The sequence below is a fragment of the Crotalus tigris genome, unplaced genomic scaffold (assembly GCF_016545835.1).
Source record: "Crotalus tigris isolate CLP2741 ecotype Arizona unplaced genomic scaffold, ASM1654583v1 scf7180000017630.2799268, whole genome shotgun sequence".
In the NCBI taxonomy this organism is placed as follows: domain Eukaryota; kingdom Metazoa; phylum Chordata; class Lepidosauria; order Squamata; family Viperidae; genus Crotalus; species Crotalus tigris.
This window is the reverse complement of record NW_024096524.1, coordinates 2,486,161-2,499,688: the sequence shown is the minus strand read 5'-3', so window position 1 is coordinate 2,499,688 and position 13,528 is coordinate 2,486,161. Positions and strand designations below refer to the sequence as shown.

Sequence of the window (13,528 nt, the reverse complement as noted above, 5' to 3'; positions counted from 1 at the left end):
GGAACCCCTGTTTGAGAGGCCCCAACAAGTTCAAGTTGAGGAGCAGAAGACAACTTGTGCAGCATACAATTGTAAAGAAAAGCAGCAACAGAAGAAGGCTAAGGAGGTTTCATATTCAGTGGTTTCTGAATTCCTGGGAGAAGTTAGACCCATAAAGCCTTCGGAGCAATCTTCAAGGGTGGAACTGCTGTCTGAAATGGAAATTGGGAAGGCTCCGGAGTCACTGAGAGATTCAGGAATTTTGGAGCAACAGAACAAGGTTAAGGAGGTTTCATATTCAGTGGTTTCTGAATTCCTGGGAGAAGTTAGACCCATAAAGCCTTCGGAGCAATCTTCAAGGGTGGAATTGCTGTCTGAAATGGAAATTGGGAAGGCCCCGGAGTCGTTGGGAGATTCAGGAATTTTGGAGCAGTCTTCTAAGGCAGAATTTGCAGCATTTCTCTTGAGTATGATACGAGGATCGATGACAATGGATAACTGAGACTGATAATAATGACACTAGTATAATTCAGACTGATAAGGATGGAGTTTCTTATGGTTGGAATTTGTTATTGGTGAAGATTGAAATGTTTAATGTGTTTATTGTAGATAGACGTATAAGGGAATTTTAAAGTTTCAAGTTTTAAATTTGTGTTCTGGAGGGAGTTTATAAAGAATAATGATAATATTAGTAATTATTATTATTATTACTTATAAGATGAAATTTGATTAAATTTGCATAGGGGGATTTTAATGTTTTAAGTTTTCAGTATTGTTTAAGTTTGTGTTTTGAAGGGAGTATAATTTGTTTATTCTAGCCAGGGGACTTTAATGTTTTAAGTTTTTTGTGTTTTGAAGGGAGTATAACCTGTTTAAGTTTTAAGTAATGTTTAAAATTGTCTTTTTAAATATTATTATTAATTTTTTTAAGAGAAAATAATTTGCTTAACTAAAAGTGTCTAGATTTGTTTAGGATCTATATGTTTTTTAGGAGAGAAGATTATGAAGATTGAAGGAAATATGTACTTATTTTTAGTTTTTAAAGAGTACTTAGTTTTAATGGTATAATAAAGGTTTTTTTTTCTTGTTTGTTTTAGGATAAAGAAAGAGGGAGAAATTAGACTTTATATTATAGGTATAGATATTCAAAGAAAGTAATGTTTAAATTTGTGTTTTTCGGAGGGAGTTTATATAGAATGATGATTGTATTTAGATTTGTTTAGGTTTTAAAAGTGTTTTAAGTTTTTTTTTGTTTTTTTTTCAATTAAGCCTGTACTCAGCTCTGGGAAGTCTAGGGGGAGGGTTTGGGAGGTTGGGGGGGGGGTGAGGTGGAGGGGGGTATGGGAAGGGGATTTGTTTTTGTAAAATTTAAAAATTTTCAATAAAAATAAAAAAAATAAAAAATAAATAAAAACCCTCATTGTTAAGAACCCATCAGAATTTTTCCTCCCCCACCCATAGAGGTAAGAATCTATGCATGATAGTAAATTATAGATAGTGTACTGTATATTCCTGCCCACCTAGCTGTTCAAAAACATGCAAATGCAAGAAGGTAAATAGGTACCACTTCGGTGGGAAGGTAATAACTTTCCATGTGCCTTGGTGTATAGTCATGATGGCCACATGACCCAGGAAGTGTCTTCAGACAATGCTGGCTCCCTCAACTAAGAAACACAGATGAGCACCGCCCCCTAGAATCAGGCACAACTGGACAGGGGAAACTTACCTTTACCTTTACTGTAACAAGATAAATGGATATAATAGGTTGAGATAGTTTTCGCTTTCAATCAATAGTCAATAGTTGCCTAAATATTTGCCAATGAATGCCAATTCTGATTTTTAATCAGGTTTGAATTTTCCCAAATAATGCATAAAATTCTTCAGGAATACACAGGAGTCGCCTATAAATATATGCATATAATCTGAAAACATTTTTAATTTTTTTAAAGAACATCCAGATTCCCTCACAGTTTTGTTCCATACAGCATCAACCTTGTGAACTCTCAAGCTTCCTCTTCCCGCTATGTATTCAAGATGGACTGTGATTAATATTTATGTGTATTTATATGTAAGGGTGTAGGTATATACATATGTATGTATATAGCATGTCCATATGTGTGTTATGTGTGTGTACAGTTTTGAGAGCAGGCAACAGAATTTCATTTTTAATGAAAATGTGCCCACAGTAAAAAATGACAATAAAGGTTATCTTATCTTATAATCATGGGAATAAAATGATGATTAGAGTAAATGTGGGAGAGAATATCTGCAAACCAGAATAGATTAATCCAAAAGAATTGCATATATAGTTCAAATGTAGGTTGAAATGACATGAAATATAGATTACATTGTACTTACAATAAATTTATTTTACTTATTTTCTTATTAATATTCTTATTTCTAAAGGAAACCAGTTTGGTTTGTAACTGGTGTCAATGATCTTCCTTTCCCTTTCTGCCTTTTTTTCCTTCCTTTCCTTCCTATTTTGGAGGAAAATCTACAAAAGAAAGACTTTGTTGCTCTTCACGGTACAAAATACCCCCAGTTCAGGTTAGGATTCCTTTAGTTTATTAAAGTGTATTAAAACAAGAAAGAGAGAATTGTACAATGACCCTAATTAATAATCCTCAGTTTATTTATTCAGTTGCCAGTATTTATATTGAGAATTTGATAGTAAAGAAAACAAGTGATACATTTGCATGTATAGATAATATTTTTCAGCTAACACAAATATATACCTTCTGATTAGACATATCATTCCAGATGAGTAAGTTTTTCTGTAATATATTTTCCAGATTAGAACAAGAAATAGGAAAGCTTGAATGTGAAGAATCCCAAATATCTGCCAAAGAACAGCTCATCTTAGAAAAACTAAAGGAGACAGAAAAATCTTTTGAGGACTTACAAAAGGTAAGATGAAAAACAAAATCCAAACAACTTGATATTAAGAGAAAACTTTTCTTTCCAACGACATATAAATATAGATAGGTACAATGGAAAAACTTCACAGAAAAATGGAATTAGATTAAAGTCAGATAAGTCAATAGAAAAGTAGGCCTTATTCGTTTATTAAATTTGATTCCTGCCTTTAACACTAATTCATAGGCTATATAGAGTGGCCAGATATTCAAGTTAACCATGAAAAGATTTTGTCTTCAACAATGTCATCACAACACAAAAGCAGATATGAACATTATTCAATTTAGTGGCTGGATACTTCCTCAAAAGCAAGTCTTACAGAGGTCAGTGCAGTTAAATACCTTTCCAACTTCAAATCTATTCCTAGTATTGCTACACTAACTGGAAAGATGGGCCTCACATTTGAAATATATCTGAGGGCTGCCAGTTTAAGGAATGCTGGCTTATTGGTACTGCAGCCTAAGAGTGATGAAAAAAATAAATCACTAAATGTAATAATAACTAGAAGTAGAATGTCTTATATATTTAAATATTACAGAATGCTATCTAGTTTATCTTGAAAATTTAAGATTAAATATTCCAAAGTCCTTTTTCTGGTGTTAAAATAGTTTATGCAGTTTATTATTATAATCCAGAACCACCATATGGAGATTTATTCTGCAAAAATCCTTATGTGTAACTGCCAAGATACTTCAGAGATTCTAGGTGTCCCCATGTATAAAATTATTCATGATACTATAATTGATTTATGCATTCACTGAAGAGTTTATTTTTCCAAAGAAGCTGTTGGGATGCTGAACATATTTAGGTAAAAGAAGAAATTGAAATTTGAACTTATGTAACTGGCAATAAAGAAATTCATAATATCCTAGAATATTGTTAAATCAAATGTTCTCTTTCAACAATTCTTGCTACTTTGTGAAGCTTCTGCCTTTTTCCAAGTCAGATAAAGTCATGGGACATTACCTGCATCAAACTCAAATTGATTCAGTCAATTTTTATTTATCCTGGTCCTCAACCAGAATGTCTCCCAGAATGGATCACTTTTCAGTTAGAAGCTACAAAACTAAAACTTTTAAAATCTTAAAATGCACAACAGAAGAAAGAAAATTAATAGAGATGGGCGAAAACAAAATTTATGCACCAGCTTCTACTATCACTAAGGTCTTACAATATCTAGTTAGATAGAAATTGTTCAGGAACAATGGATTCAGAAAGAATTTTTCTCTTAGCAAGGTCAGGGAAATGACCCTGCTTCCTATCCCTGCTCTGACAGAATAAAGTTACACTTCATTTAATACTTAATTAAGATACTTAAAATGCAATTTACAGTGTGCTGCGTTGAGGGAGGTCATTTTAGGCAGATTCGAAAGCAATGAACTTGATCTGAAGTCAGCACAGACTCTGTAGTTCCCTTCATAATATTCCACAAATTACATTGATTTCACGGCAGGATCCACATGCCTAGCTATATTCTGGAAGAAAATTGAAATGTTCATCCTGCCCAATAGGAGCAGAAATCATACTTTCTCTCAAAGGAACTGCCATGTAAGACAACGCTGTTGGAATACTGAACACATTTAGGCAAAAGAAGAAAATGGAATTAGGCGAGATGGGTAGGGTATAAGGTTAATTAATTAATTAATTAATTAATACAAGGAACATTTATGAAATTCTAAAGAAGTGTTGGCACCTCAACAAGCTTCCATTGCCAGAATTAAAGAAGAAGAGCGTGTAAATTAAATTACAAAATGCATGTAACATGTATCTGGTTCTGATTATGAGCTGTGGTGGCGCAGTGGTTAGAATGAAGTACTGCAGACTAATTCTGCTGACTGCCAGCAGTTCAGTACCGTAAATGCCGGCGTACAAGGTGACTTCCGCGAGCGCTGAAATCGCCGCCAAAGATGGGGGTCGTCTTATACGCCGGGTCGTCTTATACGCTGGAAATACTGGTAGTTTCCGGCGTATAAGACGACGTTCTAGGAATGCGGCCCGGCTATAAAGACGGGGGTCGTCTTACACGCCGGGTCGCCTTGTACGCCGGCATTTACGGTAGTTTGATTCTTACCGGCTCAAGGTTGACTCAGCCTTCCATCCTTCTGGTAAAATGAGGATCCAGATTGTTGGAGGCAATATGCTGACTCTGTACACCGCTTAGAGAGGGCTGTAAAGCACTATGAAGCAGAATATAAGTCTAAGTGCTATTACTATTGCTAATTACATATTTAACTTACAAATTCCTTTACACTACACATAGCGCATGTTTCAACCAGTAGAAGAGAATATTTATAGCTCAGGGTTGAACTGTGGAGTCCTTGGTGCTCTCTGAGCTTGGTTGTTTTCTTGTAGACATTTCATTACCTGACTAGATAACATTATCAGTGCATCATAAGTCGGGTAATGAAACTTATGCAAGAAATCAACCAAGATCACAAAGCACCAAGGACTCCATATGCTTCAACTGCATGTATATGCTACTTACCAGAAGATTGTTATTTCTATTTCTGAGAGCTATGAACTCAGACTTAGAGCACCTTCTTTCTGATATGTCTATTAAAGAGGGATAGTGATGCTTGGTTATTTGAAAGCATGCCTGGTTACCTTGCAGAGTTCCACCTCTGTTGCTGACTATACAGACAAGAGAGCCATTATAATTGGGGAACAGGTCATCTTGTGTATATGTCCATCCATGCTGGGTGAGAAAAAAAGAAGCTTTTGTTTCTCACAGCCAACAGAGAAAGAAACCGAGCTACCTGTCAAGAAATAAGATACCTGTCAATAAATAAGCCAGTCTGGGCAATGGATAATGGGAAATATAATTCAAAATAATTGTAGAATGGATATTAGCCTATTTTAATATGTGCTTTGCTTCCTAGTCGCACTGTTTCCTTCCCTACTAAGTGGAGAATGAAAGAATCCTTTATTTTCCTCCTCAGTAAAGTGGGAATGGGACATCCCAAAGAAATGGGAAACTGAATGGGACATGTACTTGCAAATAAGAACAGGAACAAAGTATTGAATAAAACATCAGTGGAAGAGTTGAGCATGAATCTGAGCAAGAGAAAATGTATGCATGAATGTGAATATGATTATATTTAAATATAAGCCTAATCCCAATCTGTCATCAGCTCCAAACGGGGGCCCTTAAAAGTGACTTCCTGCCTATTCCTATTTTATAGGATTACTGTAAAAATATTGATATGCTATGTGCCAATACTAATATTATTTAAAACTAATTGATTCCAATACTTTTGATATTTCAGAGTTTCTCACACCAAGATGGAGGTAAGTGATTTGCTTTGCTTTTGTACTTGATATCTGTAACTATATATTATTATAAAGGAACATTTTATTTACTACTTTGCTACTTTTTAACACATATATACTAAGCTTCAAAATAATGCTAGCCAAAGAAAGAATATAGAATAAAGCTTTACAAAAACCCTCGATGCCAGCAATAAGCTTTCTTTAGATTTCATGTGCCATAGCTCATGATAAATCCTATTACATATATACCTGACAGCAATAGGGCTTATATGCAAACAAATATAGATTTTATTATGATGTAATTTAATGATAATGATAACCACATATCTATACTAAACACAATTATTTGAAAACAAATCTTAGTGGTTGGACACAAACCAAATCCTGATAGTACAGAAAGAAACCCCCAGCCCCTCCCCCAAATGGCCCTCATAGAGAATGTTGGAATACAATTAAAAAACAAAAAGAAATTTGGACCCATTCAACTGCTTTTTATACTTGTGTGTGTGCATGTGGACATATTTGTTTCCAATAAGACTATTAAATTCATGTAATCTAGTTGAACCATTATCTCACCCTTAAGACATTCTGTCTAAAAATTTTATAACTGATAGAATCTAAATTAATATTAAACATCCCAAGGAATTATGTGTGTAAAAGAAATTACCACACTAAAATGATGCTTCCTTTTTGATAATATTTGATGGAATAGTAGTCATATGTCCTATGGGCTCTTCCTTGTGGCCAAGTTAGAAAATATTTCTGTGTCAAGATCATCAGTCTTGGGAGATTGTCCCTGATATTGTACAACTTCAAGTGCCCAGAAATTTCTTGACTTTCTAGAACACGGGTGTCAAACTCGCCACGTCATGTGACGCTTCGTGACGTATCGTGACTTTTTTTACATTGCCGGTGCTGGGTGGGTGCGGCATCCGTATGATGCAACCGGCCTGTGGGCTGGCAGTTTGACACCCCTGTTCTAGAAGATGAGATGTGGAACTGAATAAGGCTGAAAAGATACCTGATATTATTAGGGATGTTTTAAAGCTGATGCATAATATGGCGAAGTAGAAGTGAAAGATTCATCAAAGTGTGGAAATACTGTTAATCAGAGGTGAAGGTACTACAGCACGTCTGTTGGACAGAAGAGAGAAAGGTTCAAAATTTGAAAGAAAGATTTGACGACTTCCAGAAAGAGGTCTGGAGCTATTTGGCAAACCAGTGTCTGCAAATGGCAAAGAGAAAGAGGAGTGGAGGAAAGAGTAGGGCGAAGGATAACAGAAGAGAGAACAACTCACAAGTCCCTATAAAATTAGCTAAGCTGAAAAGCCAACTGACTTTTCCCCCAAAGCCTGTTGAACTAACTGAACTTTCCTGTGCAAGGTGGGAGAAAATAACTATAAATAAAATAAGAACTTTGGAATCCTTGGTGTTCTTTAAGCTTGGTTGTTTGCTTGCAGCTGTTTCATTACCTGAATAGGTAACATCATCAATACTAGTGAATGTCGGGTTTGCGAACAACCAAGCTCAGAGAGCATCAAGGACTGCACAGTTCAACCCTGAGCTACATGTAATCTCTTCTTTTGGAATAAGCATTTGTTAATAGAGGGGGGTTAACAAAGTAAGAAGAATGTACAAATGAGTAACGAAAGAAACACAATATTTAAGAAAAATAGAAACTGAAAGTACCAGAACAGCAATTTAGGAAAGAAAATGGATTTTTTTTGGTAATATAAATTCACTGTTAATAATAATTCACACAATATTGAACAACTTAAGCAATAACCCTTAGATTGTAATAATTTATTAATAAATGTTTGACCTACAAGTTGATTTGTATGGACTGCCTGGTTTGTTGCCCTCCCTAAAACATTCAAACCCAGGACTGTCCTGTCCACCAATCCGTGAGGTAGCAAAAGGCTAGGTTATTATAAATGGGACTGCCCCTTCTTGCCAATATTTATTGTGTCCCAGTAACAAAATAGTCAAATGGTGCTGTATGTATTTTCTCATAATGAGCCAAATTACAGAAAGGAATCGGTAGATTTCTCAAACCTTGTTTCCTCTTCTGCTAAGCATTTTCTGCCAGCATGAATACAACTAACAATCACTGACTAATACGGCAAGTGGGTAGGTGAGTGGGGAGCAGATTTAGCAGACACTTAAAATGGGGAAGTTAGCCACCTATCAAGAGTTGCCCACTCAACAGGTAGCAGGCGTAACAATGGTCCTAGAGTAAAATTGAGGAAGGTCTCCTGATGTTCCTCATAACCCTCAGTTAGTCTGTTTTTGAACATGGGTATAACACTGTGTTGAAATATAGCTAAACCATTTTACAGAAATAGACATACAAGATAGGAGGTACAGAGAAAGAGGTACAGCACAAGGTAAAATGGGAGGTAGCTTTCTCAGTATTCTGTTCAGCCCAATCTCTCCTTGCTTCTATTTTCTGTTAATTGACCTACTTTTGAACATGGATATGGCACTCGGAGTTCTATCCCCTGTTGAAAAAATAAATAGTTTTATAACTTGTGAGCCACCCAGAATCTCCTTCTAGGGGAGATGGGTGGCACAAAAATGTAATAAATAAATAGCAAATGTGAAGGATGGGCAAAGTGGAAGCTTTCCTGATAATCCGATCCTAGGCAGTTCTCCCTGACTAATGAGCAAGTGACAAAAAAGTCCATTTCTTAGGATCTGGTAGTAAACAGAAAATAGCCATGAAAAACAAGCTTGGTAGAGCTGAGTTTGGAATTGGACAATTGTGCTGGCCCAGATGATATTGATAGTGATAATGGTATCTATGGTGCATTGCAGAAACAATTGTGAAAACTTCATCTGTGTAAGAGTAGCCAAGACAACATTGCTTTGTCAGACCAACAGTTGTTGCACTCTTGTGTGAGTCCTCAGAATATAAATTAAAAAGAAAACCAGTATACTTGCTGGAAAAAGCAGAAGAAAGCAGAAGAAAATGTGTAATGTATCCAAGGGTGCCAGATCTCGGCTAATTTAACTGAGCTCCCAATCAATCCCAAACTAGTATTCTTTACAAAGCGCTCAAAAGATGTGTGGACTGCTTTGAAAAGTGTTGAACAGTATTATGTGGGCAGATAGCTCTATGAAAGCAATGTGCATGATCTCTTGAAGTCCAATCAAAACAATCCTAGAGGACAGTTTCCACAATCAGAGGGGAGAAGGTATATAGGAGCTGTGCAGATCTCAGACTCTTGACTGTATCAGTGAAACATGCCAGATCACATTCAGGGCAAAAATTATGTTGCACTAAGAGGGAAAATACATTAAAATCAGAACTAATAGAGGATGCAGACTCTTGAGGACATGGCATAGAAAGAAGTTGCCAGGACATGTTCGTTAGGGACAGGCCTACCTAGTTGTTGGCTGTAAAACACATTGACTTAGCAGTCTCTGAAAGCCCACTTATGAGGGAGTGGCTTCCGAAACTTCTGTGGAGTTCCACCCTGATAGCAGAGTCATCTGGGTCCAGGTTCCACCTAGATAGTTTCCACCAAGCAATCCAAATTTTGATCACATGACCGTGGGGATGCTGCAACTGTGAAAATGTCCATAAGTCACTTTTTTCAGTACCATTGTAAATTTAAACAATCACTAAACAAGCTGTTGTAAGTTGAGGACTTAGCTGTACATTGCTTTAAGAAAGAAAATTAATAACACTGTAAATAGGCATGACGGGCAAGGCTCCTCGTCTAGAACTTCAGCACATTATCTCTTTTGCCTGCCTGTTATTAATAAATTGTTTGTTCTGTAACTAGCTCCTTTAAGGCAATCTAAAAATAATACCACAAATTAAAAATTCACATAAGACTTTCATCCAGACACCCCAGCATTTTTACCAGGATGCTTATCTGCTACACCAGAGTAAAGTCAGCATCTCTCTGTTACAGTCATTTACATAGATTACATTCAGTTATGCCCTGCAGCAACCTTGCAAAGTGAAAGTAGGAAAGAGCCTCATTTGTGTGAAACCAGGAGCAATAAAGTGAGAGCTAGTCTAAACTGGAGATATAGCCAGCAAAAGGCCATGGAGTCTTATGATCAAGTTAATCATCTCCACCTGTGCTATCGATGGCATGTCTGTCCAGATTATGGAAATTGTTGTTTTAACCATTCAGTTATGTCCAGCTCTTGATGACTTTATATACTTTTCTTGTGCTTTATACTTTTTTGGATACGTAATCCTTTAATAAATTTGTCTGGAGTGTATTTGTTATAATCAGTTTAAATTTCCCTCTTCTAAATATAGTTGGTGGCATAGCGTTTAATTTTTCTCCTTTAAAATTCAATTCCATCAGAAAAAAATGAAGACCTTTTAAGTGGCTATACAAACATCTTATCTATATATTGGGATGAATTGAATTGTATATGGTATTTGGAATGTATATGGTGACAGTTCAGAATCTAAAAGTCAGTGAAGGAAAAAAAGGAATACAACCATTTTGGTATAGCCATTATTTAAAGGGAATTACTCAACTATGTATGCTGCAGATAAAGAACCATGGATTCCTTGGTCAAATGGGAAGAGTCCCTTTTTTTTTAACGGCATCCCCACTATCACTTTCTTTAAAATAACATGGAGCTGCTATCAAGCTTAGTGCCATTATGAGCAAAATTGTAAAGGACTAACTCTCCTCCCCCATAGCCCCCTCACCCCCATATGGCTGTGGGTTTATATGAACAACAAAAGAAAAATCAAGAGTTTTTCACCAACCCTATTTTTGCAGGGCCACTTGAGGGTTTATCTGTATCAGCAGCAGAAATAGAAAACTAATCTTCTGTTGACCTTTTCTTCCCTATTCAAATGACATGGTTAACTAAACCCTTCAGTTTAAGGTTGAAATTGTTATTGACTAGTTTGTATGTGCACCTGACATACTAATCCCACCCATGGCCCAGTAATAAGAGTTGAGCTGAGTTGATGGGGCTAGTTTAGATTATCTTTGCTGGCTTACTAACCCCATCTCCGAACCCAGTTCAAAATGCTTAGCCTCAAATATAAACACCTTTAATCTCCCTACTGCCATAGGATACTGCCTAACCATTAAGAGCAGCCTCAAAAATCCTGCTCTGCATTAGCAGTATATGAAGTTAGGAAAATGACAACTTTCATCTTTTCTATAGTCCCGTTCTGTCTTTGAAACTGATTGCCCATAAAGCAGAAGCAAGAAAATTCTGACAAACCAGGTAGATTCAACCCCTGCACAGACTTCTTGCTTAGCTCATTATTCTGACGCAAACATGAAAAGATGAACCAAAATTTTCTAGGTGCAAACATCTGTTTGCCTCTAAACACAACATTCAACCACAGTTACCTTAACCTGCAAATGTTACCAACAGCCTCTGTTCAAGAATGTTCAAATTACATTATTTATTATATTGATCTATAATGTTACTCAACAAGCATTTAACCTGTACAGATAGTTCATATCTCTATTAACCTACACATTGAATATAAGAAATAAACATTAGCTTTTGTGCCCCTGGAAAGGATAAGAACCCTCATTGTAGCAATAAAAGCATTTGCCTGAGATGGGCACCTTACTGTTTTTCCATGTTTTACAAGGCAAGTTACTGTTTGATCTATTTCCTTTTTAGAGGTCATTGACCTGCTGACATGTGGAACCTCCTGACATGATTTCACACTCATATCACTAAAAAAAAAAGTCTTAGTCATCAGCTCTTTCTCTCTCCAGCCTCAACTAGACTATTGAATGGCAGTCAAAGCACACTGATTCTGCATTTTGCTGCTTTAATTCAGTTATCTGGCACAAAGCTTCCGATGTCTATTGTTTGGGATAATAAGTAGGGACACTGCTGCCTAAGCAATGAAGCCTCTGGGGTCTCATTTAACTATATTTCCCATTCTTTGATAACTAGATGCAGTAAATTACATTTACTCCCAGATCCCTGAACTCACAACTCTCTATTCACAAGCAACAGAGGCTGTTCCCCGGAAAGACAGAACAAGCAGGGTAACTGGTAAGTCTCAATAGAATTTGGTTTATTCTTTCAGCAAGCCTGATCTTTTAAAAAGGAAAAGAAAAAAAAAACATGTTGGGTTATCTGGGACTAACAACCAACTGTACTTGATACAATAGGGAAATAGCAGCTAGCTAATGACTTGGTAGACACCACACCTAAACTTAGAGACTTGTTGCATTTGTTTAAAATGAAAATGAAATCCCGTGGGTTGAATGAGCTACTATATAACAGAATTGTTTTGACTGGCTTTGAACAGTTATTAATAGGCAGTCAATAGAAAACCTAATATTTCAAGACAAAAGTAGTAGGAAAATTTATGTCCATAAATAAAGTTTTTGTCAAAAATTAATCCTAACTGTAAAACTGTGGACATTCTAGAGCAAAATAAATGCTTAATCATGTTAATTGTTGCCTAATTTACCATTGATTTCAATTTTATTCCCCACTCATTCACTCAGAATTAAATTTAAGTTCAGTGGCACTTATTCCCATATAACAATCTACATTTCATTGGTTTCAATTAATTTTAATGATCTGCTTGTAAAAAGCAGCATTTGCATTAAATATTTCTCCCTCTTATAAACACTTGGGGGGGGGACATTCTTTAAGTTCGAAGAAGCCATTTGAAATTGTTATTTCTGCCATTCTCCATTTAGCGACCCCACAAGCTGTTATTTAATTCTTTTCCCCTTGGAAATATGTTTGAGATAATGGACCCAAATATATTTGTCTTAAGAGGGATTGAATATTCAAAAGTGTTGAAAATTAAAAGCGAACCAACATCTCTACTAAGAGGTGGAAATGAGGAAGGATCCCATTCTTATGAAGCCTAAGTAGAATATTATTTAGTTACATAAGCTAATAAACACCATTGTGGGTTGACATCTATGCAAGCATCCAAAGGTTTCCTGAATCATACAATACTTGAATGAGCCCAGATTCACAGAGATTGTGGTTTTCAAATGTACCTGTCATTTAGCAAGTTACAAATGAATATATGACTGAACATTTTTCCAATATGAGAACCACAGTGTTTACAAATGTATACAGTAACTGTTCAGTCTCCAAAACAATACCACGCCCTTATTGGGATTTCATTATATACATTTATTTTTAGAAAGTTTCTTGTAATTACTCCTCAGATAACAAAATTTGGACAAAAAGACACTATTGCTTCTATGAGACCTCCTTCAATGAACATCTAAACTGTGTGCTTGTGCAATGAATTGTTGTGTTTCTTTTCTGCCTGTATATTGTGCCTGGATCCCATCTTTTTGTTTGTTTGTTTGTTTGTTACAGTTTTTTATATATTATTTTAGTACTACCCACAGTCAGTTGGAAT

At 35.9% G+C, this 13,528-nt stretch overlaps 1 protein-coding gene across 7 annotated transcripts in view; it reads left to right on the top strand.

Annotated features, from left to right (window-relative positions):
- The window catches only part of PALM2AKAP2 (PALM2 and AKAP2 fusion), a 260,194-nt gene that overhangs the window by 124,243 nt on the left and 122,423 nt on the right, over positions 1 to 13,528 (top strand). For 6 of the 7 annotated variants that reach the window (XM_039334428.1, XM_039334430.1, XM_039334434.1 and 3 more), the window contains 3 exons: positions 2,775 to 2,889; positions 6,165 to 6,186; positions 12,082 to 12,183. In XM_039334428.1, the coding sequence (XP_039190362.1) occupies positions 2,775 to 2,889; positions 6,165 to 6,186; positions 12,082 to 12,183 (239 nt within the window). The remainder of the gene's footprint in view (positions 1 to 2,774; positions 2,890 to 6,164; positions 6,187 to 12,081; positions 12,184 to 13,528) is intronic. The other variant, XM_039334431.1, reaches the window with a different exon arrangement.